The 18,635-nt window shown below is 44.7% G+C and overlaps 1 protein-coding gene across 1 annotated transcript; it reads left to right on the top strand.

Moving 5' to 3' along the window:
- The first annotated feature begins 69 nt into the window (after positions 1-69).
- On the top strand, positions 70-17,946 carry thop1 (thimet oligopeptidase 1). Its single transcript, XM_080833181.1, has 13 exons — positions 70-127; positions 1,051-1,257; positions 3,035-3,183; positions 4,140-4,250; positions 4,364-4,466; positions 5,021-5,181; positions 5,732-5,867; positions 10,543-10,909; positions 11,210-11,411; positions 13,624-13,810; positions 15,673-15,801; positions 15,982-16,118; positions 17,503-17,946. The coding sequence occupies exons 1-13, from the start codon at positions 115-117 to the stop codon at positions 17,662-17,664; spliced, it is 2,064 nt and encodes a 687-aa protein (XP_080689307.1). The 5' UTR covers positions 70-114; the 3' UTR covers positions 17,665-17,946.
- Positions 17,947-18,635: the final 689 nt, after the last annotated feature.

Here is an 18,635-nt window from a genome sequence, read left to right on the forward strand (position 1 = left end):
GTGTGATTGACACATACCCAGGCCTATTGCGTTGGGAGCGTTGGGAACGAGGGGAGGTATCAATGTTGAGGAACCGGACAGTGGAACACACGCTGATACTCAGTTGTTTGAATTATGGCACCCACAGGTGAGTAACAGGAGATTTATAGATATTTTTTCTGATAATTCTGCTACATGTAGTTTAAACCATAAACGATGAACACCGTAATCTGTGGCTAATATACCAGTCCGTGTAACAGTGGTTAGACAACTTTCAGGCGAATGCCGGTGATGGGTCCAGGCTAGCGGGTTAGCCTTGCTAAGGTTCAACGGTTAGCTAACAGTTGGCTTATGTTATCTTGGGGTATCGATGTGCCATCACTTCGTTGGGGTCTCTACAACCCCAATTGAGGTATCTTATATCGACTTTAGATGTATCCCTCGTTTTGCTTGTGTCTAGGTCCTATAATTCCGAAAAATGTAGGTTGTACTGTCAGCTAACGGTAGCGTTTCCTTAACCCATTCATTCATTAATTCACCGGATAATTGTGTTGATGGGCTATCGTCAGCGCTAACTGAAATGCATTGTCACAGCTAGTTTTGTGGCTGGTGTTCATAATAGGATATTCTGTCGTTGGTCAGAGAGTTCATGACCGGTGTTGGCAAATGTATTACATCTGTGCGTGACAGTGTCCCCAACATCGCCATCTAAGCTTCTGCATTAATAATGTAAACCCTATCGTAAAAATAACGCGTGAGTAATTGATAACGTGTGCAAAGCAAACCCTTTTATAAACCACCATGGACAAAATTAGTCTCTCATACAGAAATGCTTCTTTGTAAATGGAAAATTGAATGAGTAGCATAAATATTCGAGTGAACCCCTCAAAGATGTTGTTTTGTTCTCTTCCTGACCCCCCATTATATTGTGGCCTGCAATGCGGGCTTGGTTCATGTATTTTTCTTGACAAATTGGTATTAATCTCTCTAGTTTGCCTCTGAAATAAATTCGTCCTCCTGTAACCAAGCATGTTGTTGTCCCTCTCTCACCATCCTCACCTGTGCTTCCAGGAGAAGTGGTGTTTGGCACGCAGACTCGAGTCTGTGCAGAGAACCGCCTGCGCTGGGACCTGACCCCAGAGCAGATTCACGAGCTGTCTGACGAGCTCATTGCTAAGACCAAGCAGGTGTATGACACCGTTGGCGCTCTGGACCTGGGTAAGGTGACCTATGAGAACACCCTGAAGGCGCTGGCAGATGTTGAAGTGGACTACACGGGTGAGCAGAAAGTTGTTCTGTTCAATAACCTTCTGAGTAAAAATTCAGATGAACCTAATTGTTTGCATTGCCACTCGGCACATGGCATCATAAATATCACAAATCTGAAGCCAAATATATTTGTCATAAGAAACATGCATGTATTATTTTAGGTACATTTTTCACCACATCACCCAGAACGCACACACAAACAGTTGTATGTTTATTTGGTGTGCAGATGCAGGCAGGCACAGATGGCAAAAACAAAACCGTTGTTGCATAATCAGTTCAGCCCACTACAACCAAACATAGCATGTACTCCGCGGCTATTGTCAGCCGCACAGAAAATCGGAGTCAGCTGAAATGCCGTATGCAATGGTATAGACTATTCAGCAGTTTTGACATAAAGACTAGCTTACCAACACGCGCGTGACAATTACATTGTTCTGTATTGTTTGAAGGTAAAGCAGAGCCAGAGTCAGGTACTTGTGCTCATGCGGCCATGTTCTGTCCCCCCCCAGTCTCGCAGAAAACACACTTTTGCCCCATCTGAGGGAAGAAAATTGTGCACACTGGCGGGGGTGGGGGGGGGGGGGTTGGGTGCCTGCCACTATCCCACCCATCACATAAGCTTTGACCTCTCACTTTCATCTCCAAAAATACCTAAAAGAGAGAATGCAGTACACAGGGCTCTGTGACAAAAACATTTGTACTGTAGAGATCAGGCATGCAAACTTGTCGCTTTTCGGCGAAATTCGCCGTTTTCCCACCGAAATATGCCATTTACGTGAATCGTGTAGATCCGAGGAGTTGTTTTTTTTGGGGGGGGAGGGGGGCAATTCAGAGGAAGATGAAGAACAGCTGCATTACTTTTGAGGTGAGTCTCGGTTCTCGTGAACAGGGATCAAAGTATTCCGGCACCGTGCCGGATTTCCGGCGTGCAGCGTTTGGCTGTGGGAAAAAAGTCTAATATATTTTTTTTTTATATTGAAAACTCGTCCCACTCGTTTAAAAGAAGATACAACGCAGTAAAAACGCAACACTGCCAGGCAGGAACATGAATATAGCCAATGCCTCAGCAATTAGGCTACTGTATGCTAGAATAAAAGATGTATATTTTATTATACGATTATTTCTTCTGAACGAAGTAATTATGGAAATGTTGCAATATAAAACTACATTCTACAGCTCACTGTTGCTCTTTAACGGTTTAAAAAGTGAATCACTGTCCTTTTTCATATATCCTCAATGAAATGGTTGCAAATCAAATCTTCTTTCACTGACTGAATTTCACATACCCTTATAACATGTCACCTTGTGGTTGTAGGTCATCTTGAAATCTTCCAAGGACAAAGCTTAGCAGCAAAACTTGATATCAAAAAGAAATCGTAAATGCGACATGTGTTAGTACCATATTGTAGTGAGGTGGAGTATTGCTGACCCTCTTGGGATTGCAGTTTCAAAAGTCCCACCATAATCTGTCATCATTCATTTCAAAATGTTTTTTTGTTTGTTTTTTTGACCCTGTAAATGTGTCCTCGCCACAGGACGACCCCCCCCCCTCGCACTCACCCACATAGGCCTAGAAAAAAAAGTTCATGCTCAGGATTTTTTTTTGCTTTAACCCCTGCGTGAAGAAGCGGCAATTTTTCCTCTCACGCAACCTTCTCACCTTTTTCACCCCTGACCAGTTTGCATTCCTGAGAGATGTAGCAGGGGAAAAAAATATTGGTTTGATTGATGTGAATGGTGCTGAAAAGGTGTGACTTGTGCACCCCCCCCCCCCCCCCCCCCCCAGTCCAGCGCAACATGCTGGATTTCCCCCAGCATGTCTCCTCCTCCAAGGAGGTGCGCACTGCCAGCACGGAGGCTGACAAGAAGCTGTCGGAGTTCGATGTGGAGATGAGCATGAGGGAGGACGTGTACCAACGCATCGTCGCCCTGGAGGTCAGAACACACACTCACGCCACCGTTTACACCCTCGTTCACACCCTTGTTTACTCCCTTGTTTACTCCCTTGTTTACTCTTTCGTTTACTCCCTTGTTTACACCCTCGTTTCCACCTTCATTTACACCCCCGTTTCTACCGCTGTCTCCTCTTGCTGGCATCTGAGCCCACTCTAAATGCCACTGGGCACAGAGCCTGTGGTGGCTCATGTTACAGGTGACCCAGGCAGAGAGTGTGCAAAGCTGACATCAAGGCAAAAGGTGGCTACTTTGAAGACTCTAAAATATAAAACATATTCTGGTTTGTTCTGGATACTACATTGTACCATTTGTCTTCTTTCATAGCTTTGATGTCTTCAGTATTAATGTTTAAAGTCGGAAATAATACAAATAAAGAAATAACCTTGAATAAGAAGGTGTGTTCAAACCTTTGACTGGTACTTTATATATTCAAAAATGGCCCACTTTATTGGGGAAAAACCTGCTTGGGAGATTTACAAAACCCTTCATTGCTCTGGAACATCGGCAGCTTTGGCACATGGCCAGTTTACCTGTAGCATGAGCCACCACACGCCCAGACGCCACCACAGGCCCAGGAGCCAGACTTAATCCACTGTGCCTTCCTCATGAATCTGCCAGAGCAAGTCTAGTAGGAACAAGTGTGCATTGGTTTCCATGGTTTTAAATAGCAGTTGATTTACTGCACAGCAAAGGTATGCATGTCCTCAGAATATGTGTTCTATAGGAACTGCACCCACACACATGGACTAGCTTTACTTTTCCATCTTCCGTGTTGTGAAATGGCCTGTTATTTCTCAGGAAGTTGCTCTACAAAATCGAATTCCTTGCTTGACTTAGCAGCATTCCAGGTTTCTGAATCTAAATCGAATTAGTCAGATTAATGTAACTGTATTTAATCCCTATCTGATCTTTCCTTACTTCTCGTCCCCCATCAGGGTAAACTGGAGGAAGGAGACACTCTCACTTCAGAGGGGAAGAGGTACATGGAGAGGCTGACCAAGCTAGGGAAGAGGAACGGCCTCCACCTTCCCAAAGAGACCCAGGATGTGAGCGGAAAATAAAAATAAAACAAACAAAACATGCGAGAAAACAAACAAACAAATAAACAGCAGCTCCATTAGTGAATGACTAAATCATCTCTCATCCAAACTCTAAACAGGAGATCAAAACCATCAAGAAGAAGCTGAGTAACCTGTGCATTGACTTCAACAAGCACCTGAATGAGGACACTACCAGCCTGGCCTTTACCCGTGACGAGCTCGGTAAGCCTGGGCTGCTGCTCTGCCCAATCATACTGCCAATCTCTGTGGCTTGCTGCTACCATTTAACACACACAGAGCTGAAAGCTGATTTAATTTAGGAAGTATTTCTTTTGTGTGTACTTGTGTGTTATTAAACCTCTTTAATTATCATTGGTAATCCCTGTAATGAGGTTGATTAGCACCATTATGCAGGTCAAACACTTTAGAAGGCAATACATGATGACTACGGGTATAATAATGCATTATGCAAGTATTACAGAGTAGGTTTAGAAAGTATTGATTACCAAAGAAAATGACTAAGGATCTGTTTCTCCTGCTGCTGCTCTCCATGCCTTGTGGTTAATGTGGTTAGTATCTGAATATTAAACCTGGTTCATTCTGTGACTGGTTGCCAAATGAAGTCTGAATCAGAAGGCATGTGTTCTCATTAAAGCTTTAAGTGTGTTTGGGGGGGGGGGGGGGGGTCAGTATGTGATGCAGAAAGTGTGTGGCCTCTAGAGCTTTAAGTGTGTTTGGGGGTCAGTGTGTGATGGAGGAAGTGTGTTGCCTCCCAGGTGGTCTGCCGGAGGACTTCCTGACTTCGCTGGAGAAGGATGCAGAGGGCAAGCTGAAGATCACACTCAAGTACCCACACTACTTCCCCACCATTAAGAAGTGCCACGTGCCCGAGACCCGCAAGAGACTGGAGGAGGCCTTCAACTCCCGCTGCAAGGAGGCAAGGAGATGCCCCCCACACACACACACACACACACACACACACACACACACACACACACACAAACACAGACCCAGACTAATAAACACATAACAGCCTGAGATCATAAAGCCTTCTCATCCAAATGCAGCTTATCTCACTAATTAGAAGTCTGTACCAGATGCCACACTGGGCGCCAGTGTGATGTCATGTGTGAGGTCATGTGATATCCTGTGATGATTTGGTTTGCTTCCTGTGTTTGAAGTATTCCCAGAATTTCCTGAATAACTGCTGTTTGCCTTTCTGTCTGTCTGTCTGTATATCTCTGCCCCATCTCTCTCTCTCTCTCTCTCTGCCCTTTTCTCTCTCTTTCTCTCTCTCTATCTGCCCTTTTCTCTCTCTCTATCTGCCCTTTTCTCTCTCTCTCTCTATCTGCCCTTTCTTCTCTTTCTCTATCTGCCCCTCTTTCTCTCTACCTTTCCTTCTCTCTCTGCCCTTATCTCTCTCTATCTGCCCTTATCTCTTTCTCTCTCTGCCTCTCCCCCCCCCCCCTCTCTTTCTCGCTGGCCAGGAGAACTCTGGCATCCTGAAGGAGCTGGTCCAGTTGCGTGCGCAGAAGAGCACTCTGCTGGGCTTCAGCACCCATGCTGACTTTGTGCTGGAGATGAACATGGCCAAGTCTGCCAAGAAGGTCTCCACATTCCTTGGTCAGTTCACTCAAAATCATTTCAAATAACTTTGTGATATATATATATATATACAGTATATATGTCTTGTATGTAGAATAACTACGATTTAGATTATATAATGAATATTTTTTTTAAACAATACAACTTATGGTTGCTAGGGAAAAACCTAATGGCTGATCTGTGGCTTAGTGAAGAACGTAAGGGTGTGTGTGTGTGTTTTGTTTACATCCTGACAGCAGCTGGCTTGCCTGCATCTGATCCAGTTATGGTTCGGATAGACCCAGCTGATGTTTTATTTAATTTGATGCGTGTGTGTGTGTGTGTGTGTGTGTGTGTGTGAGGGAAAGGGATGGATCTCTGCAAATGGTAGTTACTTCCTTAATTTAGCTTTCAGTGGACCTGTACATTTGATATATATTATATATATAAATTAGGGCTGGGCAACGATTAAACATTTTAATTGCATGATTTCCCTGATTAATCGCGATTAATCGCATTTCTATACACAAAATCCAATAATCAATTCAAAAGTAGTGTATAGCGCACTTTTATTTTAAATGTTCTGCCATATGAACAAAAGTGCCACAACATTTGTTGTGCAAACACTTAACATCAGCATTTTTATATAGTAGCAGTTTAATAAAATCAATACTTTGTGTAATTCTCAATTTAAACAATGTTATCAAAAAAAATACAAAACTGAAGCTTATTGCAACTGCCAGGGTATTGATGTTTAGAGTGTGGTGAAGCACCAGAAAGTTGTGTTGACAATATTACAACTCAATTCCATGTACTTGATGGCTGGTTTCCCTGTAATGTAACTAACCAGCCTGGTTATGACGTTGTTTCTGCCATAGCCCTCTGACGTTTGTAGCTCGCTAGTTAATGACAACTCCCCATGCTAGCTAGCGTCAGCTAGCACGTTAAAATAGGGCTGGGCGATATGGACCAAAAGTCATATCCCGATATTTTCAAGCAAAATGACGATATAAGATAAATATCGATATTTTTTGATGCAATAATAACATACTTGCCGTTGGCACGCTCCAACTCCGCATTCTGTGCTCTCTTTTTCAGTGACGTCGCTGTGCTTGTTCTCAATCCTAAATTTGTTAAATGAATCAGTCTACCTACATGAAAAGAATCACGCAAGTTGCCGATGTGCCTGTTTTATTTTTGTGATGTCATTAACGTATCTCATCAAATTATACAGCTCTTCAGAATGTTCCAAAAAGTTCCGTTGATTATTTGATTAACACCCGCGTAAAGTTAATTGACTGCTGTCATTTGCAACGGTTTTTGTGCTTCACATCTTTCATAGCAAGTAGTCTGGTCAACTTGTATTAAAACTGACGGCTGACGAACTGTGTTCCTGCTAAGTGTCAATATTTATCATCTATGTCATACACTATGTAACCTTTTAGCCTATTTAAATCACATGTATGTACAATTCGCAACAAAGTGTGCGTCAACAATGTATCTGTCAGTCAGGTGTCAGCCACAGATAGCCTACTTGCTAACTAACTAACATTAGCAGTGATGCTACTTAAACCGTACTATGCCTGATCAAGTTAGTGAGGAAGAGACCGACCAAGCAGCTGCAGCAAGTTGCAAAGTTCGCAATCCTGGTGAGACAACGGGCGGTGCAGAGTGTAACCAAGATTTTCAATAGCCCCTTATACATGCGTCAATGTAAAGCTGTTACATCGCGTCTGCACCGATAGAAACTCGCGAACCTGTTACAATTGCCTCATGTATAAGGGGTCTAGATGTGAACTGTTCGTTTTTCCGCCGATCGTCTGAGCCTTTCGAGAGAGGTGGTTTACCACGATCGTTCGGCTCAGAAAAGGGCGTGTCAAATCAGGCCGATGTGTCATGGGGGAGTTGGTGCGTGACTGGGGGGAGACGGTGACAGGAGGCTAGAAAGTTCGAGGCTAGAAAGTTCTTGCCTGTTCTTGAAAGGAGACTGATCCAATAGGCTAGGAGGCCTACAATTTTTTATCAGTAATAAAACGCAATTTGGTACACCATTTTAATATGGTAATATAGCCTACTGTTTTTTGCAAAATGAAAGAAAGCATATTTAGGAAACGCCACGAGCCTATTAATTCCGAAATTTCACCACATTGTAGGCTATATACTGTAACAACCCCAACACTTGCCTGCTTCCCTTGCAAATCAAAGTTTTCCGACTATTTTTCTTACCTTCTTTCTTAGCTGTTGATGTTACTGAGCTAGAAGTTTAAGTTGTTCTGAACATATCGCGCTGCCAATGCCCAATGTCACTTCTGAGTCAAATCACTCCATCATCTCTTTGAAATTCCTTATTCCACGAGTGGTAGGCTACAATGACTGGCTGTTTTCAAATATAACTAATAGCCTAACGAAACAAAGATTTTCCTCTGCTGATCCCGCGTCTATATGGAAGTTTGTAGAGAGAATGCGGGGGAGTAAAATGCTCCGCAAAATGCTCCGCTGCCGGGGTTAATTCCCTTTCCTTTACGTCTACTGCTGTCTAGTAAATACATACAGACAGCCGGAAAGGTTAATAAACGGAATGAAATAGCTACACATTACACACGCTATGTTTTAATAAAACCCACGTTACTCACATAGGCCTACTGGTTAACACTAGTGTTTGTTACAGCACATAAACGTTTGTCGCTACATCCAAACTGCGTCACCGTTGTCTCTCCCTGTATCTGCTCCAGCCGCACCATTTTACTTGCAATGTGAATCATTTAATTTAAATATGCTTATTGCCATTTGTTGCACCTTAATCATTTTCTACAAACACGATATGCTATGTATGGTGTAGTAGACTGAGACTCTATTCGCTACTGCACAAAAACTAGACACGTTTGCGAAACTAGACGTTTGCAATGAAGTAGGTAAAACAACTTTCGCCAATATCTCCGTAAGGGAGATGGGTTGTGTGCTCAAATTTCCTGGGATCAAAGAAGACGTTAGTATTCATGTGCAAACTAAAAATCACGTCTCAGGATTGCTGCGCATGCAAGTTATTTCGGGTGTCTCAACTGTAACTTAAGCCTACCACTGTCATATAATTATGAGTTCACATGAAACACAGTTTTCTACCGTTGTTGAAACACATCCACGCGTAGACTCGTTTTCTTTCCATCTGAGAGTGGTTATTCAAAGAAAATATTAAGAACTATATGCTGATAGAAAGAAGGGAACTTTAAGCCACTACACTGCCTGTGCACGATGCGGATCCACGTTGATGTTGTTAGTAAACAAACCAGGTGGGAGCACATCTCCGTGGTCTTTGCGCATGCCCGAGGCAATGTAAACGCTTTACATTTTGCACATGTAAACATGTAACGACAAGAGCCGTTTCCCTTGAAAATTTTCACACCTACACGCGAATACGATACGATAAACTGTTCTGATCACATTGGCACATGTATTAGGGCCTAATGAGTCGCAGCATAACCATTAACTTACGTGACGGCAGCTGCATTAAAATAGGCAAATTCATAAATCGTCCCGACCTACCGAAACTGCACGTAGCCTCGCCATAGGGATCTTTACCGTCCGTTCATTTGATATTGGAGGTAATCGGGCCTACGTGTCGTTTAGATTCGATGTAGCCAGTGAAAGCGCAGTCGCGCATGAGTTGCCTGCCAGTCTTTATTTGGCCCATGACAGAAAGACGCATCTGCAACGTTTCAGTCAAAGCCACACGTTGTGTGATGTTATTTAATTGAATTAAATGTTACTTAAAACATAACAGGAATCTCAAACATAACAGAAAATTATTTTCGCGCTGTAGGGGATTTTAAAAAAGTGACGTGAGTGGGGGCGGGGCTGGGTGTGTGTGTGAGCCGGAGGCACTGGCAGAGCGGGAGACAGAGGCAGAGTAGGTAGACGGCAGCCGCGGCTCGAAATGGCTGTTATTCGGAACAAATGTGCTGTACTTTAAACGGAAATGAAATTATATCGATGTTGACGATAGCGTCTCATTCCATATCTCGTTTTTAAAAATATCGATATACCTCAAATATCGATATACCGCCCAGCCCTAGGTTAAAATGAGTTAGCTTAACTTATTGGGAGCCAGGAGGACAGGGGACATCATTGCACAACAAGCTCAAAATCATTTTTTCGATAGTTGATTTTCTCGTCATCCTGATGTGATCTTAATGATGGATCCAGTAGGGTGACAGGCTAGGATAGCCAGCTGCTTAGCTGCTGTTAGCATCATTCAGAGACAACGAACTTATAGATTCTAGCTAAACAGCTGACCGGTTAACGCCCACTGACGTTAACCTTTGCTGGAGGTGATGCACAGGCAATGAATCGCCACATTATTTCGACAAGTTTAGCTTTCGTGTATCTGTGTTAACTTGCGTGTGGTCAACTTTTCAAGTATATATGTCTGTGCCCAGGTTTGTTTATCCGCCCATTCTTTTCTTTTCCAGTTGCGTAGCAGTCAAAATAAAAGCCAATTGGCAACAGACTTTTACAATAATAAAATAAATAATAAAACCTGCGTTAACGCGCGATAAAATAATTGTCGGCGTTAATTAATTGATGAATTAATGCAAGATTAACGCGTTAACTTGCCCAGCCCTAATATATATATATATTTGTCTGTGTCTGTGTGTCTGTGTGTCTGTGTGTCTGTGTGTGTGTGTGTGTGTGTGTGTGTGTGTGTGTGTGTGTTCAGAGGAGCTGGCTACTAAGCTGAAGCCTCTGGGCGAGGAGGAGCGTGCCGTGATCCTGAAGCTGAAGGAACAGGAGTGTCAGAAGCGTGGCCTGCCCTTCAAGGGCGAGCTGCACGCCTGGGACACACGCTACTACATGACCCAGGTGGAGGAGACCCAGTACGCCGTGGACCAGAACACGCTCAAGGAGTACTTCCCCATGGAGGTGGTGACCCACGGCCTGCTGGACATCTACCAGGAGCTGCTGGACCTCACCTTCGACAAGGTGGAGGGCGCCCCCGTGTGGCACGACGACGTCACACTCTACTGCGTCAAGGACCGCACCAGCGGACAGGTGGTGGGACAGTTCTACCTGGACCTCTTCCCCAGGTGAGGACAGATGTGTGTGTTTCTCCTCATTAGTCCTGCCCCAAATGTAGTGCTCTGCTAAACAGCAGAGGAACAGAGTGAACACAGGGCTGGTTTTCTAGATTTCTTAGACCTACTTTGTTCATTTTTGAATTTGACCGTAAAACCTTATTCATTTATGAGGCTTAATGTTATTTCACACTGTAGTAACGGTGTGGGTTTTTGCTTCCTGTGTGTGTGAATGTGTGCGTGTGCGTGTGCGTGTGCGTGTGCGTGTGCGTGTGAGTGTGCGTGTGCGCGTTCGCGTGTGTGTTCCCATAGGGAGGGTAAGTACGGCCACGCGGCCTGTTTCGGCCTGCAGCCGGGGTGTTTGCTGCCAGACGGCTCGCGTCAGATGGCCGTAGCCGCCATGGTGGCCAACTTCAGCAAGCCCACGGCCGACGCCCCCTCTCTCCTCCAGCACGATGAGGTGGAGACCTACTTCCATGAGTTTGGCCACGTGATGCACCAGCTGTGTGCCCAGGTACCACACACACTCATGTACACCAGCTGTTACCACACACACTCATTTACACCCGCTGTTACCACACACACTCATTTACACCAGCTGTGTGCCCAGATACCACGAGTGTTGGGAGTAACGCGCTACTAAGTAACGCGTTACTGTAATTCCACTACTTTTAGCGGTAACGAGCCGGTAACTAAGTATTCTTTTAAATCAAGTAATGCAGTTACAGTTACTGAAATTTAAATGAGTTTGTTACCCACGTTACTATGCACAAGGCTGTACATACACAGTTTCTCCCATTTTCAAGGACCGCTAACACACACACACACACACACACACACAAATTGCACTTGCATACAATCACGCACGCACGCACACAAGGATATACAACTGCAAATATCTCCTATTCTCCACGGCCGCTAACACATGTCAATTGCTCTTGTATACAATCGCGCATACATATGGAAAGAAGGCTAGGACACCAATCGTGGTTTCCAACATTTATTGTTTAACCAGAAAACGCGTGGAATAAATTACCAACTGTTTCCGGTGTTCGTGTCCTTATCTTGTCTGTCGGTGCAACGGGGAAAGAAGCGCCACCGGGACCAGTGGGAACTTATATACAGTTCCTACCTTAATCAGGGTGTCCTTAACCTTAATCCCTGTTGTGGCTATGGGGACAAGATAAATGGTTTGGCCAACCGCATTTGAGTACAATGTCGTATTTTCCATGCCAGCGAGTAGGACTTATTAGAAAGATATTATTTAGCATATTGTGAATACTGTGTGGGTGTTTCAGGGTATTTGGTAAACTGAACCACTAATTGATTAGTTTGTATCCCCCTACTTTTTATATGGTGTTAATACTGTAAGCCAATCACTTTAACTTCATTGGGCCTAATGTATTAAAAAAACACTGTTAAACAGTTATTTTGTATTAAGTTAAGTGTTAAAAGGGACTTTTGTACTACTGCTTGATTTGAAGGCATATTGCCCTGTTGTTTAAAATAAATAGGTACAAAAAAAATGTGTTTGACTGTTCAGTAGTGTTCATATTCATTACATTAAACGCAGATATAAAAGTAACGTAAAAGTTACTTTCCCAAGTAACTAATTACTTTGATCTACAGTAACTGGGAAAGTTATTCAATTACTTTTAAAATAAGTAACTAGTAACTGTAACTAAGGCTAGCTTTACACGACAACGATCTGAACGCAAACCGCAAAAGTGGCGTTGCGTTCCCACTTTTTATTTCGCGTTTAGACGAGAGTCTTTGGGTGGAAATCTGCATGCAGACGGTGACGCAAAAGTGTGTGAAATTGAACTTAACGGTGCAGACGTGGAGGTAGGCCTACCTACTGCAGGATGTATATGTGTCCATTCTATTCCACTATGGCTATTTTAACGCGATTGGGTGCTTATTTATTTATTCATTCACTTACATTTGCAGTGTTCGTGTACATTTACATTTAGTCATTTAGCAGACGCCTTTGGCCAAAGCGACGTAGGCTACAAGGGATAGAACAGACAAGCTTCGAGACCTAGTGTAATTAATGCGCCTTCTCTGTTCTGTTTTATCTGTGATTACTCGGCTTATTTGCTGAAATGACTCCTGGATAGATATCAAAGCAGCTTGAATCTCCGACTGATGGAAATAATCCGACATGTTTGTTGTTGTTTGGCTGTATGCACATGGATATGATGTCAACGCGTATGCGAGGATAGCCAGCGTGAGCAGCTCAGAGCACACTTTTGCGTTTTCAACCCTTTAGACGAGAACGCGACGGTGGAGCGTTTTTAAGATTTCCACTCTGGAGGGTGGGTTCATTTTTTTGCGTTTTTAAGCCCCAAAAACGCTGTCACCGTCTAAACAAAAGGCACATCTGATATAATATTTTGTCGGTTTCACCCGGGAGCGTTGTCGTGTAAAGCCACCCTAAGTACTAATTTTCAGTAACTTGCCCAACACTGGATACCACACACTCATTTACACACTTTAGAAATTTCTAGCTGATTGACAACACAGTAAAGTATGTGTATGTATACACATGCATGTGATGATGTGAATTGAGGAGATTTAAACAGCTTGACGGCATTCATCACATATATATGGTATGTCGGTTGCAAAATTGTTGTCGTAAAAAGGCTAGTCGCTTTAAGGTGGTGAATCATAATAAATTAGGCTCATAATGAGATTATAATGTCTCTTGTCTCACCGCCCTTCAGGCTGACTTCGCCATGTTCAGCGGGACGCACGTGGAGCGGGACTTTGTGGAGGCGCCGTCTCAGATGCTGGAGAACTGGGTGTGGGAGAAGGAGCCGCTTCAGCGCATGTCCAAACACTACAAGACCGGAACCGCCATCCCCGACGATCTGCTCGACAAACTCATCAAGTCTCGCCTCGCTAACACTGGTAAAGCTCATACACTCCACTCCGCCCTCATGGTGAGGGGATGCAAGGTCGTTTTACACTAATTTATTTTAAATCATTTAAAAATAGTTTACTGTTGAATGTGCTTCCCAAATGTTTCCTCAGTTTATGTATGCATTTGCAATTGGAAAGTCAAAAATAGAAATATAATCCATGGGTTAAAAAATGAAATACAAATCCATGAATGTATGCAATAGATGGACCAGAAACCCATGACCCATTTTGACTTCGTATGACTTAGTAAATGAAAAAGGCCATATACTGTATACAGTGCCCTCTAGAATGTTTGGCACCCGTATCAGTGAACTTTCTTCTTACTCTTTATCAAATGTTGTCTTTACTCAGCAGGTAAAGAAAATACATTAACTCCACATGATCCCAAAAAAGGTCACAGGTGATCAGAAAATAATTGTTACTCTGAAAAATGTGTGGTAATTATTGGCACCCCTTGGTTTAGTATTGTGTGCACCCCCCCTTTTCCAACAGAACCACACTGAGTCTTTTCTTGTAAAATCCTGAAAGACTAGAACACGGAGGGAGGGATTTTCAACCATTCCTCAATACAGTGTCTCAAGATCTTTCATAGTCCTGGGTGTTCTCTTCTTGAGCTCAGTCCAGTTTGATTTAGGTCAGAGGGCTGGAATGGTCATGGCAAAAGCTTGATTTTGTGTTAATTTAACCATTTTTGCTTTGGATCGATGGATCCAGCTTTGGATTGTTGTCCTGCTGGATGATCCAACCACGGACAAATTTTAGGTTCTTGGCAGAATTGCCCGATTTTGATGCCCATACTGCCAGGGGAACAGTACAGCCCGCACCTTTGTTGGAGGAACAGCCCTACGGCATCACTGATGACAGGCCCAGGCACAGGCCCAGGCACAGGCACAGGCACAGGCACAGGCCCAGGCCCAGGCCCAGGCCCAGGCCCAGGCCCAGGCCCAGGCCCAGGCACAGGCACAGGCACAGGCACAGGCACAGGCACAGGCACAGACACAGACACAGACACAGCTCTGTATTTAATGTTTGGTATGGTGCTGCTCTCTGTAGCCATCTCTATTTCTACGCTTAGATTTGGAGACATGCCCAAGAAACTCTACAAAACTGTAATTCTGAAACTGTGGTCTTCTCTGACCTCTCATCTCCTGCCTGCTGACAATAGCCTTGAGTCCTCTTCCCAGCTGGTTCATGGTGTTCTTTAACATTTAGGACAGCTTAAAATGAGTTACCTATGCGTGGGATCATACTTCATTTATATTTCCTTAATTCAAATTTGTTGGGATGCCAATAAGTGTGATTTGATTTTGTGTTTTTTCTTCAACATAAGATTAATAACTGACAAAGTGAGACATTTCTCAAGCCCTTTCAATCATCTTTAGCCAGGGTGCCAAACATACTACTGGCCACTGTATGAGGGGTTTTCCATGTTTCTATGGTGTTTGCAGTGTTGTGACCCCTTCTTGGTCCGAGTGTGTGACCTCACTTTGAGGTCATCCTCTCACCTGGTCCGAGTGTGTGACCTGACTGAGGTCATCCTCTCACCTGGTCCGAGTGTGTGACCTGACTATGGAGTTTGTAGTGTTGTCTCCCCCCCATGGTCCGAGTGTGTGACCTGAGACCATCCTCTCACCTGTTCTGTGTGTGTGTGACCTGACTGAGGTCATCCTCTCACCTGGTCCTAGTGTGAGTTTGCAGTGTTGTGACCCTCCCTGGTCCGTGTGTGTGACCTGACTATGAGGTCATCCTCTCGCCTGGTCCGAGTGTGAGTTTGCAGTGTTGTGACCCTCCCTGGTCCGAGTGTGTGACCTGACTATGAGACCATCCTCTCACCTGGGTTCCTTCTGCAGGTCTGTTTAACCTGAGGCAGATTGTCTTGGCAAAGGTGGACCAGTGCCTGCACACCAAGCTCCGTGTGGACCCGGCAGAGGAGTACGCCAGGCTGTGCCAGGAGATCCTGGGAGTTCCCGCCTCCGCTGGTGAGACCCTGGCATGACGCCACGTGTATAATGCCAGTCTTGTGAGGAAGTTGTTTTGGTTGATGAAATGACCAAGCTCCTGTTGAAGTAGATTTCTGTTTTGGGGGTTTTAATCCTCGTAGGGAAGAAGGTTAGAATATCCTTTTAGATAATTCTGATAAAAGATGAACCATTCCTCAGGTACCAACATGCCTGCTACCTTTGGCCACCTGGCTGGAGGGTACGATGCTCAGTACTACGGCTACCTGTGGAGTGAGGTGTTCTCGATGGACATGTTCTACGCCCGCTTCAAGCAGGAGGGCATCATGAACCCAAAGGTAGGCAGCACTACTCCTGCTCCTCTCTACTCCTGATCCCCTTACTCCTGCTCCTCTCTACTCCTGCTCCTCTCTGCTCCTGATCCCCTTACTCCTGCTCCTGCTCCTCTCTACTCCTGCTCCTCTCTGCTCCTGCTCCTCTTGCTCCTGCTCCTCTCTACTCCTGCTCCTCTCTGCTCCTGCTCCTCTCTACTCCTGCTCCTCTTTGCTCCTCTCTACTCCTGCTCCTTTCCTCCTCTCTGCTCCTGCTCCTCTCCTCCTCTCTGCTCCTGCTTCTCTCTGCTCCTGCTCCTCTCTACTCTTGCTCCTCTCTGCTCCTGCTCCTCTCTACTCCTGCTCCTCTCTGCTCCTGCTCCTCTCTACTCCTGCTCCTCTCTACTTCTGCTCCTGCTCCTCTCCTCCTCTCTGCTCCTGCTTCTCTCTGCTCCTGCTCCTCTCTACTCCTGCTCCTTTCTACTCCTGATCCCCTTACCCCTGGTCCTGTCCTCTCTACTCCTGCTCCTCTCTACTCCTGATCCCCTTACTCCTGCTCCTCTCTACTCCTGATCCCCTTACCCCTGGTCCTCTCCTCCTCTCTACTCCTGCTCCTCTATTCTGTGCTCCTCTCTTCTCTGCTCCTCTTCTCCCTACTCCTGCTCCTCTCTTCTCTGCTCACTCTGTTTATTTCCTTTCCTCATCTCTCACATCCTGTCCACACCATTCTTCATGAATGCTCTCTCCTCTCTCCTCCTCTCTCATCCTGTCCACACCATTCTTCATGAATGCTCTCTCCTCTCTCCTCCTCTCTCATCCTGTCCACACCATTCTTCATGAATGCTCTCTCCTCTCCTCTCTCATCCTGTCCACGTCATTCTTCATGAATGCTCTCTCCTCTCTCCTCCTCTCTCATCCTGTCCACACCATTCTTCATGAATGCTCTCTCCTCTCTCCTCCTCTCTCATCCTGTCCACACCATTCTTCATGAATGCTCTCTCCTCTCCTCTCTCATCCTGTCCACGTCATTCTTCATGAATGCTCTCTCCTCTCCTCTCTCATCCTGTCCACACCATTCTTCATGAATGCTCTCTCCTCTCTCCTCCTCTCTCATCCTGTCCACACCATTCTTCATGAATGCTCTCTCCTCTCCTCTCTCATCCTGTCCACGTCATTCTTCATGAATGCTCTCTCCTCTCCTCTCTCATCCTGTCCACGCCATTCTTCATGAATGCTCTCTCCTCTCCTCTCCTCTCCTCTCTCTTCCTGTCCACGCCTCTCTCGCTCCTCTCCTCCCTTCTGCACATCTGTTATCATAGTTGGTGTGCTGTCCGTGTGTGTGTGGTGTGTCCGTGTGTGTGTGTGTGTGTGTGTGTGTGTGTGTGTGTGTGTGTGTGTGTTTGTGCCCCAGGTGGGTCAGGACTACAGGAAGTGCATCCTGCAGCCGGGCGGTTCCGTGGATGCCACGGAGATGCTAAAGAAGTTCCTGGGGCGGGAGCCTAAACAGGAGGCCTTCCTCCTGAGCAAAGGACTAACGGTGGATCTGGAGGCGGGCACGCCCTGCGCCTGTTGACCGCGCTCCCCCAACGCCCCCATGCCCAGCTCCACACCTCAGCGGTCAGCGATCAGGGACAGACCAGCCCACGGAGCCTGGAGAGCTCAGCCACCACAGACTTTTTACCTTGTTTTCTAAATAAACGAATCGGCGAGCGAGTCAAACTCTAGCACAGCTCTCTGTATCACACTATTGTACGGTTACTACTGTTAATCTTCCTCTTTTTTTTCTCCTCCTAAGTTTTTTCAGGGAGTTTGGAGAGTTGTTTTAAAAAATGTGTGGTTGTATACAATGCAGGTTAAAAGTAAAAAAAAAAAAAATTATTTTCATGGCTCCTTGATTTATTTATTGAAAAAATACTTGCATTAAAGTTACTCCATACTCTACACCATTCATCATTAATTACAGTGCATGAAATGCCCTGTATTGTTATTCCTAGGCTTCTTCTTCTTATTATTATTACAGTGCATGAAATGCCCTGTATTGTTATTCCTAGGCTTCTTCTTCTTCTTCTTCTTATTCTTGTTACCTTTTTCTGCGATTAATTCAGCCCGAACCGCTTAACGTAGAAACTTCATTCAAACTTTGTCGCGTAGGTCTTGTAAACGACACTTGTGCTATGTATTTTTCACTTTTCTAAACTTTATACTTTTTAAGATATTAAAGAAAAACGAATATAAATTTCTCCCATTGACTTACATTGGGCCATTATGACATCATAATAGGGACTTTAAACTGGCTTGCACCTGTGCTTTACTGACAGCTGCGCCAAATCAAAGGAACCTCTTCTCTCTCTGTCCCTCTCAATTTAACTGTAACTAGGAACATTAAGACACCATCCATTCTCTATTTTTTTTCTCTCCATCTCTCCATCTTTCTCTCTCAGTCTACTTTCTCTCACACTCAATCTCTCTTCTTCACTCCATTTTTATCTCCTTTTTTCAATATTTTCACTCTCTTTTTCTCTTTCACTTTTCTTTCCTTCTTCC

This window comes from Sprattus sprattus (assembly GCF_963457725.1).
Source record: "Sprattus sprattus genome assembly, chromosome: 2".
NCBI lineage: Eukaryota > Metazoa > Chordata > Actinopteri > Clupeiformes > Clupeidae > Sprattus > Sprattus sprattus.

Coding starts and splice junctions, on each gene's coding strand:
- thop1 (XM_080833181.1), top strand. Junction 1,258..3,034: donor TGTTGAAGTGGACTACACGG/GTGAGCAGAAAG, acceptor CCCCCCCCCCAG/TCCAGCGCAACATGCTGGAT. Junction 16,119..17,502: donor AGGGCATCATGAACCCAAAG/GTAGGCAGCACT, acceptor TTTGTGCCCCAG/GTGGGTCAGGACTACAGGAA.